The sequence below is a fragment of the Pistacia vera genome, unplaced genomic scaffold (genome assembly GCF_008641045.1).
Source record: "Pistacia vera cultivar Batoury unplaced genomic scaffold, PisVer_v2 Contig294, whole genome shotgun sequence".
Taxonomy (NCBI): domain Eukaryota; kingdom Viridiplantae; phylum Streptophyta; class Magnoliopsida; order Sapindales; family Anacardiaceae; genus Pistacia; species Pistacia vera.
Window position 1 is genome coordinate 144,524 of NW_022196106.1, and position 17,835 is coordinate 162,358.

A 17,835-nucleotide genomic window follows, 5' to 3' on the forward strand; every position below is an offset into this window, starting at 1 on the left:
GCCCATCAGCATTACCAAACGGGCTTCAAAGTTATCTCTTCGATATGGGCTCAATTAGGTACACCCTTAACATCATTCAAAGCCTCTTTATAATAAAATTCATTAAATAATACTTACTTTTATTTACATCATAATATATTCCAAATTACAAAGAGATTGGCAATTTGTGAATGGAAAATGAAACTGTCACCGAAAAAGGGATACTGAATTCATGCACCGATAAACGTAACACCATCATGACCGTTGATTAATTATGAATCAAACCACATCTAAAAGTAAATTCGTGATGAGATTAAGAGAAAAAACTGAAAAAATGAAACAAGATTTAAAAATCAGTAATATCTTGTTTATTTAGTAACTAAGCTTTTAAATAGAAAAAGAAAAAGAATGTACAAAGAGGCCTATAAAGACAGCCAACCAACCAATAGACAAACCCCTCGGATAAGATCAAAAACAAAAGTCTAACTAAAACAAAATAGCTATACAAAACACTATCTTTCAATGCACATCCTACTACAAGAGAAACCCTGGGTTAGGACGAAAATAAAAACCTATACAAGACCTCTCTCCAAAGCATACACAAGACAACCATCACCAAAACAAAGCCAACCAACAAAAATGCACATTGGTAACCCCCAATCCTGAGCAAGACTCCTCTTACTAATCGTTCTCTTCATCTTCCTAAGATCCATAGCTCTATCCCTCACAATTAACTTGATCATAGTAACAGTTGAAGTTGCATCCGTAATACCTTGTTTGTCAAAGCATTATATTATTTCATAGTTATAATATCATTTCTGTTTTCGACTGCTGTTACTGAATATCACTTCAAAATCAATTTATGGAGCAAAAGGGTTGTGCTCCACATGCAATCATATTTAATACACTTATGCATGGTTTGCTACAGCATAAGAAATATTGTGGCAGATGCAAGCACAACTTCAATAGTGAAGGGATGAAAAATATCACAAATGCCTAAACTTCCTTCCATCATTTTCTGCCCATAGCCATTAGGAAGTTTCTCCTGATCATAGCGGATGACGTGCACTCTACATACTCATGCTCAATCACTATGTCCTTGAAAAACTCTCAGGGATTCAGCAGCTGAAACAAAATACATCACAAAACGCCACTGCCACTCATTAGAATTCAAATGTTCAAGTTGAATACTTTAATAAAAACAACTATAAATATATATAGGAAAAATTCCAGGTTCTAAACAGATGACTATGTATATATACAAAATTGTCAAGTCAACAACTTACTTAAACCATTGTTGGGCTCCGGCTGGCTCCCGGGCTGATACTCCTCCATTTTTGCTCTGTAGTTAGTCAAACATTTGAGCTTTTAATGATATTTTATATACAAGAAAGTAATTAGTTTAGAAAAATATAGGAGGATTTTTTCACAAAATTAATGACATCTGTATACCTGTAATGATGGCAAGAGATTGACAGAATCAGAGAACCTCTCAGGTTCCATTTTTTCGAGAACAATTTCTTGTGGCATCATTGAGAAAAGCAGGGAACACCTAAAGATAAAAATAAAGGACAATATATATGGTGAGATACAGGTAACTAAAGAATTAATTTTAATTTTTTTTTTATCAAGAAATTTTTGAATTAGTTTACCGTTAAACTTAAACCTTCAGCAGTACAAGCAGAAACTTGTCATCCATGATCTTGATCACAGAAAATCCAGGCTCCCTTAGTGATATGTCGATGCATTCCCTTGAAGTCCCCAGAACGAATGTCCTTCACCTTAATTTACCAAAAAAAATAAAATTAAATAAAATTAAATGAAAAATAAAATTATCAGCTCTAAGGAAAATTCAATGGAACTAATTTCAGGTTTAATAAATGGTAAGTTACCTGAGATGCCTCATAAATTCATGTCCTCTTTTAAGTACAGTTCCTATTTCATCAGCGAGAGCACAAGCAAGCAAAGCTTGAATATCAAAACCAATATCCCACTCTTGGCTTCCAAAACTTTGGAATACATAGTCATAATTCTTTATGCCACTTTGCGAAGAAGTTCAACCACTTTTAAGTCCCATCATGCTGTAGGAAAGCATGCATAGGCGTATTAAATAGAACCTCTGGAACACAACCCTTTTGTTCCAAATATGATAACAGATTACTTGCCTTTTCTAAGTGCCCTCCTTTACAAAGCCCATCCATCATAATGCTATATGTCACAACATCCGGAACAAAACCTTATTTTGCAGTTTGTGAAATAATTCCTAGACAATTTCAAGTCTCCACGTTTTGTGGAATCCATCAATGAGACAACTAAAGATTTTGATTTCAGGTTGAAAGTTTTCATTTTTCAAGAAACAGTTCAACAGCCTCCAAAAGACAACCATTTTTGCAGAGTCCACAATATTATATGTAACTAAACCCGGTGGAACAACTGCGGGGCTAACTCCATTTAAAGTCATTTCCTTAAGACTCGTAGCTATTTCAACTTTTTTTTATTCTTGCAATACCAATTGATCAAAGATAGGCATATATCCCTTACTCATCATCAAAACAAACAACTCCTTAGGATCACTAAATTTATTGGCCAAGCAAAAACCATCTATCAAAATATCCGTTACATGCCATGGAAACAAATAGCTTTCTCACAACTTCCGTTCCACCTTCCAAGAGATAACCATTCAAAATTGTGTTATAAGTAATTGTGTCCGGATCAACACCTCTATGAATCATTTGCAAATGAGAATAGTCAATTTGGTGTGACCTGCAATACTATTACCATAAACAACAATATTAAGCTTGTAAATGACACCAGATTCAGCATTCCCATCAACCATTTCTTCAAATAACTGAACGGCAGCACCTATATTGCCTATTCAATACAATCTAGTAATCAAATATCTCAAATGTAATCACATTAAGCCGAAAACCAAAAGCAACCATTTTGCTAAACAACTCAGCCGCCTCCTTAATCTTACCCTCCATACAAACACCCTGAATCAGACCATTAAAAGTAATCGCAGCCCACCTCAAAATCCTCCCGAAAACTACAAGAAGTTGATCAAAATATTTCTTCTAGCAAGTGCGGAAAACAAAATACTGAACGATTCATATGTGGTTGGGTTGCATATGAATCTTGTAATTGAAGAAGTCGAGAGTTTCATTGAGAGAGAAGTTACCTGATCTGCAGTTTACATGGAGGAATATATCAAGTTGAGCTTTGCGCTTAACAGTGGGAATGTGTTTGGTTGGTTTTGTGAGTTTATTTTTTGAAACTGAAATATTTGGGTCTTGTAAACGAGCGAACGAAGATGAGAATCCAAATTTTAAAGCTAATTTCGAAGAACCAGGTGAAGTTTTCGGAAACATCGTCGACTGAATTTCAGTAGGGTTTGTGACGAGAAGAAGTTAGAGAAGGAAGACGAATGCGGCACAAGTCATACTCTTTGTAGATAAATAACAGGATGAAAATAAAGCTTGAGGGTGGTTTTTGACTATTCCATAAAAGTGCCCTAAGAGCATCTCTAAGAGTCCCAACAAAAAAAAAAAAAAAAAAAAAATTCAATAAACTTTTTGTTCTTTAAATATAAATTAGTGAGTGAGTTTAATTTTCTCCATTTAAAAAGTCAAATTTAATTCTCTATCCCAATTTTATTTAATAAATTACAAATTTTCATGTATGTTATTATTTATTCTCTCTCTTATTAGGTATCTCTCTTATTTATTAAGTTTAATTTAAATAAACCATTAGATCTGAACACAAATTTTGTTCTTTATATTTAAGATAACTTTTTATTTATGTGAAATATCTTCTTTAAGATAAAAAGCATTTTCGTAGATGCTTAAGTTTGTAATAATCAAAGAGTTAAGGGTAGTTTTCAATTTAGCCAATAATTAATGTATATAATTGTTATAAAATTATTTTTTAGATTTTTCTATTTATTTATAGAACTAAATGAAACAATAATGCTATGGACACGGGATTCTACACCGAATTACATGTCCCGTGACTCACACCAGCCATGTTTCACGTTCACAAATATTTTGCTAGTGAACGGTCATTCATCAACTATGGACGGCTGTTCACTTACGATGGACTCCTGTCCATATTATATGGATGGGAGTCCATTTACTATAGACGGAAGTCCACATTTAAAGGACGCCCGTTATCAGTAAATGGAAAAAACAATGTAAACAAAAATAATGGACGGTCGTTCATAGGTTATGGACAACCATCCTTAAATAAAGGACGATCGTCCACATATAATGGACGCCTGTCCAATCTTTAAATAATAAAATTTATATAAACAAAATTAATGGATAGGTGTTCATATGTTAATGGACGTCCATCCATTATTAATGGTTTAAAAAATTATAAACAAAATTCAGGGACGCCCGTTCATATATTATGGACGACCGTCCTTAAATAATGGACGGCCCGTCCAAACATTAAATTGAAAAAAAATTATAATCCATCTACAGTTTCCTAGTTATCATACCCTTGATTCTGTTCACTAGAAAATATGCTCTCTGATTTCTCAGCACTCTTGAGCGATACATCACTACCTTCACTCAGTTTTCAATTCTTAGATCTCCTTTTCCTAGATTTTACTTCAGTTTGTATTCCTGGCAACTGGTTTGCATTCACTTCAGTTATGGTTTCCTGCAACCCATTTGCGCTCACTTTAGTTATTGATCCCTACAACCCATTTGCATTCACTTAAGTTTTTGTTCCCCGCAACACATCTGCACTTGCTTGTCTACTAGCTCTCTCATTTGGTTCGCTAGACAAACTACTCTCCAATTTATCAACACACTTGTGAGGGAAATCACCACTTTCACTTGTTTTCTTTTTCTTATGTCTTCGTTTACTTTTTCCAGATTTCACTTCAGCTATTACACCCTGTAACCCATTTGCATTCACTTCAGCTTCTGTTCCCTTCAACCCTTTAACTTCAATCTGTACTCCCTACAGACCATTTGCATTCACTTCAGGTTTAGTTCCCAGAAACCCATTTGCATTCCCTTTAGTTATTGTTCCCTGCGACCCATCTACACCTCCTATTAGAGCAGTCCAACATCAGCTCATCTCATGCAAACGAAGTAGCTCGTGGCGAACTGGTTGCCATGAGCAGCTCGTGGGGAAGTATTAGAGCAGTCCAACATCAGCTCGTCTCATGCAAACGCAGCAGCTCGTGGCGAACTGGTTGCCACGAGCAGCTCGTCTCATGCAAATGCAGCAGCTCGTGGCATTCTCAAAGACGTTGATATGCAGCCACATTTTATATCAGATGGACACACCTCACATGATTATTGTTGAGGAAAATTACTAACTGGTCTTATTCATAGCTGAGGTGTCCTTGTACCATTATGAAATTTACAGTTTGTTATGCTAGCTGTACAAGAATCTTCTGGTTTGTTTCATTTTGTATCGTGTATAAAGCAGTGGCATCATGTACAGTTTAATTCAATTCAATACAATCAATGCAATAGCATTTTCAACAACACTGCTTTGTCCTTTTTTTATTTTTCTTGTTACTCTGACATAGTATCAGAGCAAGGTTCAGAGTAAAACCTTCTTTTTCAATGGCTGATGCTTCTTCCAAAAACGATGATGCTTCCAAAAACCTGTTCCTGGACTTTTCCAATCCCATCATTCCTTACAGACTCGATCATGGAGATAATCCATCGCTTCCCTTAGTCCATGACCTACTCACTTCCGAAAACTATATTACTTGGTCAAGAGACATGTGCAGGGCCCTTCGTGCCAAAAACAAACTCGGTTTTATTAATGGCAACTTGTCTAAACCGAAATCGACCTTTGATCCTCTTTTTGATGCCTGGGAGTGCTGTAACGATCTGGTAGTTTCCTGGTTACATAACTCCATTAATGCCTCTCTCAAATCTAGCATTGTTTTGGTTGATGATGCTGCTCAAGTCTGGAAGGAACTTAAAGAACGATTCACTCAATCAAATGGTCACCATATTTTTCAACTTATAAAGGCATTAACATGTTTGACTCAAGACAATGATTATGTTTCTGTTTATTTTGGTAAACTTAAGACTCTATGGGATGAGCTCCTTATGTGTGATCCGTTACCTGACTGCTCTTGTGGCAAACTAGCTGTTCTCCTTGACCGATATCAAAGGGATTGTGTAATCCAATTTCTTATGGGCCTTAATGATTCATTCAATGCCACTCGTGATCAGATTATGATCTTGGACCCCTTACCACCCATAAACAAAATATTTTCCATGGTTTAACAGCAAGAACTACAACATCTCATGGTTCCTAATCTCCCTTCTACTGAGTCTATGGCGCTCGCTGCTAACCGACCTTACTTACCATACAGATCCTCACCTTAATCTTCCCAATCATCTAAATGAGACAGACCATTTTGCACCCATTGCAAGATTCAAGGCCACACTCTTGATGCTTGTTTCAAAGCTGGCAATGCTCAACCACCAACCTGCATCCACTATCATATGAAAGGACATATAGTTGCAAAGTGTTATAAACTACATGGGTATCCACCAGGACACAAGCTTCATGGCAAAACCAAGCAGTACAACCCATATGTTAACCTGTCCTCTCTCAACCCTGGAGCAGAAATTTTTGATATCAAGATGACCTTTACTAAGGATCAATACCAGAAATTGTTGACTCTAGTGCAACCAACGGAGGCCTCCACTGCTACGCATGCAGTCAATAATGTCCAGGCAGATTGTTCCTTCTCACCCACCATGAATGGTATTTCCTCCTCCTCACACACATATACTCCTTGGTTAATTGACACAGGCGCTACATATCATATGATCTGTAGTACCTCATTCTTTTCTTCCATAACCTCTTTTGTTTCCTTTGTTGTTAATGGCCAAACAACGCCTGTTTCCTATATCGGCACAGTCCATATCAACCCAAATTAACTTTGCACAATGTTTTATGTGTGCCTTCTTTTCACTTTAATTTGATTTCTGTCAAACAACTAATCAACTCTTTCTCTTGTTGTGTTCTTTTTCTTTCACAATTTTGTTTTATTCAGGACCTTTTGTCGTGGACCACGATTGGCATGGGTGAGATGAAAGCTGGACTTTACAATCTGATTCCTGCTCAAGTTCCTCATACAACACTTTTGGACCACTTTTCCTTTTCATTACACAAAAATATTTCTGTTTCAGCCATTTTCAAGGATGTGAATCTAATTTCCGATCTCTGGCATTGTAGGTTGGGTCACACTCCCACTTCCAAAATCCATGTAATCAAAGACCCTTATATTCAAAATCATGTTTCTAATGTTTCTGATAAAAATCTCTGTCTTGTTTGTCCTCTTGCAAAGCATCATCATCTACCTTTTCCTGATAGTACTCATCAAAGTAAAGCCATTTTTGAACTCATACACTGTGATATATGGGGACCCCATTCCCGCACAGCATATGATGGCACAAAATATTTTTTAACAATCATTGATGACTATTCTCAAAGTACTTGGATATATTTACTTAAAGCTAAATCAGATACCAGAAAATGTATCGAGGCTTTTTGTAATCTGGTCCACACTCAATTTCATACCAACGTTCAAATCCTTCGTAGTGATAATGGTCTTGAATTTCAAATGACTGAATTCTTCAACAACCGAGGCATTATTCATCAACGAACGTGTGTGGAAACTCCACAGCAAAATGGAAAAGTTGAGCGTAAACACCAACATTTATTAAATATCGCCCGAGCCTTACAAATTCAGTCTAACATTCCTCTACTGTATTGGATAGATTGCATACTTACAACTGCTTACATTATTAATCGCATTCCTAGTCCATTACTTTCAAAGAAAACACCCTTTGAGCTCTTGTTTAAAAGGCCTCCCACATACTCTCACATGAGAATATTGGGGTGTCTTTGTTTTGCTTCCACCATCTCCCGCAATCGCCAAAAATTTGATCCAAGAGGTCGTCATTGTGTTTTTCTTGGCTATCCTTTTGGTATAAAAGGTTACAAACTGCTTGATCTCAATACCAAGACTGTTTTCCTTTCTCAGGATGTAACATTCCATGAACACATTTTTCCATTTCATTAACAAACCACCACTACGTCTCCTTCCCTTCCCCTAACTTTACCATCTCCTTATCCCATGCAATCTGTCCCTTCACGAACTTCATCCTCTCTTTTTTCCCCATCCCCCCCTTCACCTATATCCTCTCCTCTCTCTTCTCCCCATCCCAACCTTACTGCTACAGCACCATTTCCTGCACATACATCTCCACCAGATTCCTCTTCCTTATCTTCTCTTGCCATACCAATTCAACCTTCCCTTCGCAGATCAACCCATGCACGAACAACTCCTCACTACTTGCACGATTTTCATTGTCAACAAGTCAGCTCACTCTCATGCAACCAATCCGTGGACACGACATCAGCTCCTTCAGGTATTCCTTTTCCTCTGTCCTATTTGATTTCCTATACACGTTTATCACCTTCATTTGCTTTATTTTCTTCTACCATTTCTTCACAAAAAGACCCACAAACTTTTAAACAAGCTGCCAAGGACCTTGATTGGTGCAAAGCAATGGAAGCCGAACTTGCTACTCTAGAACTAAACAAGACCTGGATCCTTACAGATTTACCTCCTTGGTTACCATCCCCTTTGTTCTGTTCACTAGAAGCGCTACTCTCAAATTTCGTAACACCTTTATGTTGGGCATCACCACCCTTACCTAGTTTCATTTTCTTAGATTTTCGTTTCCTTTTCCTAGATACTACTACAGATTTTACATCCAACCGATATGCATTCAGTTCAGGTTTGATTCCCTGAAGCACATTTGCATTCTCTTTAGTAATTGTTTCTTACAACCTATCTGCACCATCTTGGTTACCCTCTACTTTATTCTGGTCACTAGGAGCGTTACTATAAAAGAGAAGAGTTAAAGTAAAAAGCAATTCAAGTTGAAAAGAGAAGTGAATATATTTTGGGCGCCCGTCCAAAATTTTGTTTAATTTTTTTTTTTAATTTATATTATGGACGGGCGTCCCTTATTTGCGGATGCCCGTCCAAAATTCATGGACGACCGTCCATCAATGATGAATGGGCATCCCTACATTTTTTATTTTTTTATTTTTTAAAACCATTAATAATGGATGGTCGTCCATTAACATATGAATGCCCGTCCATTAATTTTGTTTATAAAAATTTTATTTATTATTTAAAGATTGGACGGGCGTCCATTATATGTGGACGCCCGTCCTTTATTTAGGGACAGCCGTTCATAACCTATGAACGGTCGTCCATTATTTTTGTTTATATTGTTTTTTCCATTTACTGATGAACGGACGTCCTTTAAATGTGGACTCCCGTCCATATAATATGGACAGGAGTCCATCGTAAGTGAACGGCTATTCACTAGCAAAATATTTGTGAACGTGAAATATGGCTGGTGTGAGTCATGAGACACGTAATTCGGTGTAGAGTCCCGATGTCCGTAGCATTATTGCTAAATGAAAAGGTGGCCTGTTTATCCTATCTTCAAGAATGGCTACTGCTTCTGCTTCTTACCAGAGCTTTATTTCCCTAAACCCCACTACTAAAACCCACAATTGCTCTCTTTCAAACAACTCCATCTCTATTCTTAATCCCGTTTCACATTCTTCTCGTCTCACTGCTCACTCTAAACCTACTCACTTGTGGCTGAAGAAACCATTCACCCCTCGTCTCTCTTGCATCAACAGTCTCTCCTCAATCTCTCCCAACACCAGCCAGTATGAGGTAATCTCTCCATTCAATTTCAAAATCAACGCTCTTTGTTATGGAGTTCGTCAAAACCCACTTCTTTCCATTTTCTTTTCTTAATTCTTATACTTTCTTTGTTTGTCAAATCATTTCAGTTATAATTATTGAATTATAAATTTATAGAATTTTAAAATTTTGAGAAAAGCAGCAAAAATAGGCTCTTTTGTTACACTTTTTTTTAATAATATTGTATTTTGAATAAGATAAGATAAGATTTAATCAAATAGGATATGATTATAGAATGTGCACATTTTTTGAAAACATTTTATAAAAATGTTTAGATTTTTTAACCCCCTATATTTGTTAATTTAGCTAAACACCCCCCACAATAAAAATTTTATAAATTAAAAAAACACGCCCACCCATCCAAATGGATGCCGGCAACTGGCCACCATCGTCGAACGATGGTCGAAAGTCGTCAAAATAGTGCACGATCGATTGGATTTGGCTGATTATGTGTCGATTTGGCCAGAAAAGACTAGATCTACGACCAAAGATATAACCATCAATGTTGACGACAACCATATCTTGGCCATCGTTAACGGTCAAACATAAGCCAGAAATCTGGCCATCGTATGGCCATCATCAACGGCCAAATCTAGCCATTAATGGACATATTTTTTGTCATGGATCTGGCTGAAAACTGACAAATCCAACAGATCGTGCGTCGTTCCAACATCAGTGGCCAACAGTGGTTATTGTCGGGCGACTGTTGCTTGGGTGGGTGGGGGTGGTTTTATTAATTTATAAACTTTTATTGAGAAATGTAATTATTAAATGTTTTGAGTTGAATATAATAGAATTAAATTTTGAACAATATCAAAACAAATACGTTTTTCATTTTTTATGATAGGATAGTAGAATATAATATAATTGGAAAAATTAAACAAACCAGGGGCATAATCTACTTTAGAGATACTACATTTAATGAGAATTTATAAATACGTCTTGTCAAAGGAAAAAGAAGTTTTAACACGTATTTTGAGTATGAAAAAATGTAAACGCAAAAAGAGAATAAAAATTTGGCATAAATTTGACACACGTCGGACGGTGGTTGGAAGTCGTCGGAATGGTGCACGATCGGTTGGATTTGGCTGATCGTGTGTCAATTTGACCAGAAACAGCCAGATCTACGGCTAAAGATATAACCGTTAACGTTGACGACAACGATATCTTGGCCATCGTTGATAGCGAAACGCCAGCCAGAAATCTGGCCATCATCAACGGCCAGATCTAACCGCTAATGGACAGATTTTTTGCCACGGATCTAGCCGGAAACTGACAAATCCGGTCGATCATGCATCGTTCCGGCATCAACAGCCGACAATGGTTGTTGTCGGGCAACTGTTGCTTGGGTGGGTATGAGTGTTTTTGTTAATTTATAAACTTTTATTGAGAAAGACAATTATTAAATGTTTTGAGATGAATATAATATAATCGAATTTTGAACAATATTAAAACACATACGTTTTCATTTATAATAGGATAGTAGAATAAAATATAATTAGAAAAATTAAACAAATATATTTTCATTTTTTATGATAGGATAGTAGAATATAATATAATTGGAAAAATTAAACAAACCAGGGCATAATCTACTTTAGAGATATTATATTTAATGAGAATTTAGAAATATGTCTTGTCAAAGGAAAAAGAAGCTTTAACATGTTGTATTTTGAGTATGAAAAAATGTAAATGCAAAAAGAGAATAAAAATTTGGCATAAATATAAATATTCAAAAATACGTCTTTGGCTGCGTTTGTTTCCCTATTTCAAAAATATTATATTCCTATTATGAAAAAAATGTCTGTTTGTTTCAGTATTCTCAAAATCACATCCTATAATATTCAACTATTTTAAACCCTATAAGTTTGTTAATTTAACTAAACACCTAACAAAAAAGTTTTATAAATTAACAAAAACACTCTCACCCACCCACATTTGTCAGATTCCGACAACCACTGTTGGAAGATGGTCAAAATCAAGCGTAATAGCGCACTATCGGCTAGATCTAGCTGATAGTATACCGATCTAGCATTTTTTGGTCAGATCCACGGCCAAAGAATGTAACACGTATTTTAAGTATGAAAAAATGTAAACGCAAAAAGAGAATAAAACTTTGGCATAAATTTATTCTGAAGATCAAGCGGACCCGATGTCCCTTGCTAGCTCAAGGATCGACCCCTTCAAGACCGAAATCCTTTTTTTTTTTTTTTTTTTTTTCCCTGGTTGGTTTCCCTTATACAAGAGAAAGAGTTTTAGTTCTATCATGTTTCAGATTAGAAGCAAGAATTACTTCCGAAAAATGAGGAAATTATTAAAGAGAGACTTGCAGTTTGAAAAATTCTCTGCAACTTACAATAACATAAAATTTTTACTCAAGTGAAATGTTGGTAAGATATTCCAAATTACAAAGGGATTGCCAATTTGTAAATTGGGAGAGAGAAAATTATTAAGAGACTAATAGAAATAAAAAATAAATATCCTCAACCGTCGACAATAGTAATAATCAAGTTTTTTAAATTAGCAATAAATTTTAAAAATATATAATTAATTGTTTATATCTATAATATGTTTTTTAAATCTAACCTAATAAAAGTACGATCTAAAGAATACTTTTATCTCATGTCAATTTTTAACTGAAAATAGGACTAGACATTCATATTTCCATTCCCATTCTCATTCCTGTGAATCAAACCACATCTAAAAGTAAATTCGTGATGAGATTCAGAGAAAAAACTGACAAAATGAAACAAGATTTAAAAACCAAGTAATATCTTGTTTTTTTAGTAACTAAGCTTTAAATAGAAAAAGAAAAAGAATGTACAAAGAGGCCTATAAAGGCCACCAGCCTACTAATAGACAAAACCAAAACGAAAGTTTAACCAAGGTAAAAGAACTATTCCAAACACTATCTTCCAATGCATATCCTACCACAAGAGAAACCCTGGGTTAAGATGAAAACAAAAGCCTATACAAGACCATCTCCAAAACATACACAAGACAACCATCACCAAAACAAAGCCAACCAACAAAAATTCACCCTTTAAAAATACACATCGGTAACCCCCAATCCTGAGCAAGACTCCTCTTACTAATAGTTCTCTGCATCTTCCTAAGATCTATAGCTCTATCCCTCACAGTTAACTTAATCATAGTAACACTTGAAGTTGCATCCGTAATACCTTGTTTGTCAAAGCATTATATCATTTCATAGTTATAATATCATTTCTGTTTTCGACTGCAGTTACTGAATATCACTTCAAAATCAATTTATAAAGCAAAAGGGTGCTCCAGATGCAATCATATTTAATACACTTATGCATGGTTTGCTACAGCATAAGAAATATTGTGGCAGGTGCAAGCACAACTTCAATAGTGAAGAATGAAAAATATAACAAATGCCTAAACTTCCTTCCATCATTTTCTGCCCATAGCCATTAGGAAGTTTCTCCTGATCATAAGCCTTACTGCATTGGAACTACACTTGATAGCGGATGACGTGCACACTACATATTCATGCTCAATCACTATGTCCTTGAAAAACTCTCAGGGATTCAGCAGCTGAACAAAAATACATCACAAAACGCCACTGCCACTCATTAGAATTCAAATTTTCAATTTGAATACTTTAATAAAAACAACTATAAATATATATAGGAAAAATTCCAGGTTCTAAACAGATGACTATGTATATATACAAAATTGTCAAGTCAACAACTTACTTAAACCATTGTTGGGCTCTGGCTGGCTCCCAGGCTGATACTCCTCCATTTTTGCTCTGTAGTGAGTCAAATATTTGAGCTTTTAATGATATTTTATATACAAGAAAGTAATTAGTTTAGAAAAAATTAGGAGGATTTTTTCACAAAATTAATGATATCTGTATACCTGTAATGATAGCAAGAGATTGACAGAATCAGATAACCTCTCAGGTTCCATTTTTTCGAGAACAATTTCTTGTGGCATCATTGAGAAAAGCAGGGAACACCTAAAGATAAAAATAAAGGACAATATATATGGTGAGATACAGGTAACTAAAGAATTAACTTTAATTTCTTTTTTTTTATCAAGAAATTTTTGAATTAGTTTACCGTTAAACTTAAACCTTCAGCAGTACAAGCAGAAACTTGTCATCCATGATCTTGATCACAGAAAATCCAGGCTCCCTTAGTGATATGTCGATGCATTCCCTTGAAGTCCCCAGAACGAATGTCCTTCACCTTAATTTACCAAAAAAAATAAAATAAAATAACATTAAATGAAAAATAAAATTATCAGCTCTAAGGAAAATTCAATGGAACTAATTTTAGGTTTAATAAATGGTAAGTTACCTGAGATGCCTCATAAATTCATGTTCTCTTTTAATTACAGTTCCTATTTCATCAGCGAGAGCACTAGCAAGCAAAGCTTGAATATCAAAACCAATATCCCACTCTTGGCTTCCAAAACTTCGGAATACATATTCATATTTCTTTATGCCACTTTGCGAAGAAGTTCAACCACTTTTGAAGTCCCATCATGCTGTAGGAAAGCATGCACAGGCGTATTAAATATAACCTCTGGAACAGAACCCTTTTGTTCCATATATGATTACAGATTACTTGCCTTTTCTAAGTGCCCTCCTTTACAAAGCCCATCCATCATAATGCTATATGTCACAACATCCGGAACAAAACCTTATTTTGCAGTTAGTGAAATAATTCCTAGACAATTTCAAGTCTCCACGTTTTGTAGAGTCCATCAATGAGACAACTAAAGATTTTGATTTCAGGTTGAAAGTTTTCATTTTTCAATGAATCAGTTCAAGAGCCTCCAAAAGACAACCATTTTTGCAGAGTCCATAATATTATATGTAACTAAACCCGGTGGAACAACTTCGGGCCTAAGTGCCTAACTCCATTTTAAGTCATTTCCTTATAAAGGCTCGTAGCTATTTCAACTTTTTCGATTCTTGTAATACCAACTGATCAAAGATAGGCATATCTCCCTTACTCATCATCAAAACAAACAACTCCTTAGGATCACTAAATTTATTTGCCAAGCAAAAACCATCTATCCAAATATCCGTTACATGCCATGGAAAATAATAGCTTTCTCACAACTTCAGTTCCACCTTCCAAGAGATAACCATTCAAAATTGTATTATAAGTAATTGTGTCCGGATCAACACCTCTATGAATCATTTGCAAATGAGAATAGTGAATTTGGTGTGACCTGCAATACTATTACCGTAAACAACAATATTAAGCTTATAAATGACACCAAATTCAGCATTCCCATCAACCATTTCTTCAAATAACTGAAAGGCAGTACCTATATTGCCTATTCAATACAATCTAGTAATCAAATATCCCAAATGTAATCACATTAAGCCGAAAACCAAAAACAACCATTTTGCTAAACAATTCAGCCGCCTCCTTAATCTTACCCTCCATACAAACACCCATACAAACACCTGAATCAGACCATTAAAAGTAATCGCATGTGGGCAAAAACCCCTCCTCAAAATCCTCCCGAAAACTACATGAAGTTGACAAACATATTTCTTCTGAGCAAATGCGGAGAACAAACTACTGAACGATTCATATGTGGTTGGGTTGCATATGAATCTTGTAATCGATGAAGTCGAGAGTTTCATTGAGAGAGAAGTTACCTGATCTGCAGTTTACGTGGAGGAATATATCAAGTTGAGCTTTGCGTTTAACAGTGGGAAGGTGTTTGGTTGGTTTTGTGAGTTCATTTTTTGAAACTGAAATACTTGGGTCTTGTAAACGGGGGAATGAACATGAGAATCCAAGTTTTAAAGCTGTTTTCGAAGAACCAGGTGAAGTTTTAAGAAACATCGTCGACTGAATTTCAGTGGGGTTTGTGACGAGAAGAAGTTAAAGAAGGGAGACGTATACGGCACAAATCATACTCTTTGTAGATATATAGCAGGATGAAGATGGGCTTGAGGGCAGTTTCTATTCCATAAAAGTGCCCTAAGAGCATCTCCAGAGAATATACCCTTCATATACCCAAACATTTTATAAATAATTTGTCCATAAAAATAACATTAAATAATTTTTTTATTTTTTAAATATAAATTAATGGATAAGTTTTACTTTGTATCTAGTGAATCAAATTTTATTCTCTATCTCAACTTTATTTAATAAATTACAAATTTTTATATATTTTATTATTAATTATCTTTTTTATTAAATATTTTGTCTATTTATTAAATTTAATTTAAAGAATTTATTTGATTTGAATATAAATTTTAGTTTTTATATTTATATGAAATACATTCACTTAATATGCTGAAGTTTGTAATAATAAAAAAGTGAAGGGTAGTTTTAAATTCAGCCAATAATTAATGTATATAATTGTTATAAAATTATTTTTTAGATTTTTCTGTTTATTTATAGAACTAAATGAAAAGGTCGCCTGTTTTATCCTATCTATCTTCAAGAATGGCTACTGCCTCTGCTTCTTACCAGAGCTTCATTTCCCTAAACCCAATTACTAAAACCCACAATTGCTCTCTTTCAAACAACTCCATCTCTATTCTTAATCCCGTTTCACATTCTTCTCGTCTCACCGCTCGCTCTAAACCTACTCATTTGTGGCTGAAGAAACCATTCACCCCTCGTCTCTCTTGCACCAACAGTCTCTCCTCAATCTCTCCCAACACCAGCCAGTACGAGGTAATCTCTCCATTCAATTTCAAAATCAACGCTCTTTGTTATGGAGTTCGTCAAAACCCACTTCTTGTTTTGTGAAAAATAATGCAGTTTTCAGATGGGTCCTCCGAGGTTGAGTTAAGATTACAAATGGGTGGCCAAGATAATCTAAGCTCCAAAGATGTGTTTGTTGATGCGGATGGCTCTTCTTTGACTGTTAGAGTAAAGCGCTCTGGTTCTCTTCTTACGCTTATAGAAACTAATCAACTGTTTGATAAAATTAAGCCTGCTGAAACAATATGGTTTGTAATTGTAAACTCGGAAATTAAGTACATTTTGTTTGAAAATGGAGGACAGAAAACCATTTGCATTCCCTTTAGTTATTGTTCCCTGCGACCCATCTACACCTCCTATTAGAGCAGTCCAACATCAGCTCATCTCATGCAAACGAAGTAGCTCGTGGCGAACTGGTTGCCATGAGCAGCTCGTGGGGAAGTATTAGAGCAGTCAAAATCGCTCGTCTCAGCAACGCAGCAGCTCGTGGCGAACTGGTTTGCCACGAGCAGCTCGTCTCATGCAAATGCAGCAGCTCGTGGCATTTCAAAGACGTTGATATGCAGCCACATTTTATATCAGATGGACCACACTCACATGATTATTGTGGAGAAAATTACTAACTGGTCTTTCAAGCTGGGTGTCCTTGTACCATTATGAAATTTACATTTTATGCTAGCTGTACAAGAATCTTTGGTTTGTTTCATTTGTATCGTGTATAAAGCAGTGGCATCATGTACAGTTTAATTCAATTCAATACAATCAATGCAATAGCATTTTCAACAACACTGCTTTGTCCTTTTTTTATTTTCTTGTTACTCGACATAGTATCAGAGCAAGGTTCAGAGTAAAACCTTCTTTTCAATGGCTGATGCTTTTCCAAAAACGATGATGCTTCCAAAAACCTGTTCCTGGACTTTTCCAATCCCATCATTCCTTACAGACTCGATCAGGAGATAATCCATCGTTCCCTTAGTCCCTGACCTACTCACTTCCGAAAACTATAACTTGGTCAAGAGACATGTGCAGGGCCCTTCGTGCCAAAAACAAACTCGGTTTTATAATGGCAACTTGTCTAAACCGAAATCGACCTTTGATCCTCTTTTGATGCCTGGGAGTGCTGTAACGATCTGGTAGTTTCCTGGTTAAATAACTCCAAGACCTCTCTCAAATCTAGCATTGTTTGGTTGATGATGCTGCTCAAGTTGGAAGGAACTAAAGAACGATTCACTCAATCAAATGGTCACCATATTTTCAACTTATAAAGGCATAACATGTTTGACTCAAGACAATGATTATGTTTCTGTTTATTTTGGTAAAATTAAGATCTATGGGATGAGCTCCTTATGTGTGATC

General features: G+C 35.6%; 1 protein-coding gene and 1 long non-coding RNA gene across 5 annotated transcripts; one reads left to right on the forward strand and one right to left on the reverse strand.

Moving 5' to 3' along the window:
* Nucleotides 1-338: 338 nt before the first annotated feature.
* On the reverse strand, nucleotides 339-15,672 carry LOC116135095. Of its 4 annotated transcripts, none has more exons than XR_004128840.1 (5): nucleotides 14,095-15,672; nucleotides 13,855-13,983; nucleotides 13,652-13,751; nucleotides 1,266-1,321; nucleotides 339-1,104 (listed from the first exon to the last, which is right to left on the reverse strand). It is a non-coding gene; the product is annotated as an uncharacterized LOC116135095 (long non-coding RNA). The 4 variants fall into 4 exon arrangements; XR_004128842.1 differs by lacking the exon at nucleotides 1,266-1,321 and adding an exon at nucleotides 13,486-13,541; XR_004128841.1 differs by lacking the exons at nucleotides 13,652-13,751; nucleotides 13,855-13,983; nucleotides 14,095-15,672 and adding exons at nucleotides 1,432-1,531; nucleotides 1,632-1,760; nucleotides 1,872-3,413.
* Nucleotides 15,673-16,190: 518 nt separating this feature from the next.
* Nucleotides 16,191-16,842, forward strand: LOC116135117 (probable inactive shikimate kinase like 2, chloroplastic). The gene is made up of 2 exons (XM_031420824.1): nucleotides 16,191-16,449; nucleotides 16,537-16,842. The coding sequence occupies exons 1-2, from the start codon at nucleotides 16,216-16,218 to the stop codon at nucleotides 16,840-16,842; spliced, it is 540 nt and encodes a 179-aa protein (XP_031276684.1). The 5' UTR covers nucleotides 16,191-16,215.
* Nucleotides 16,843-17,835: the final 993 nt, after the last annotated feature.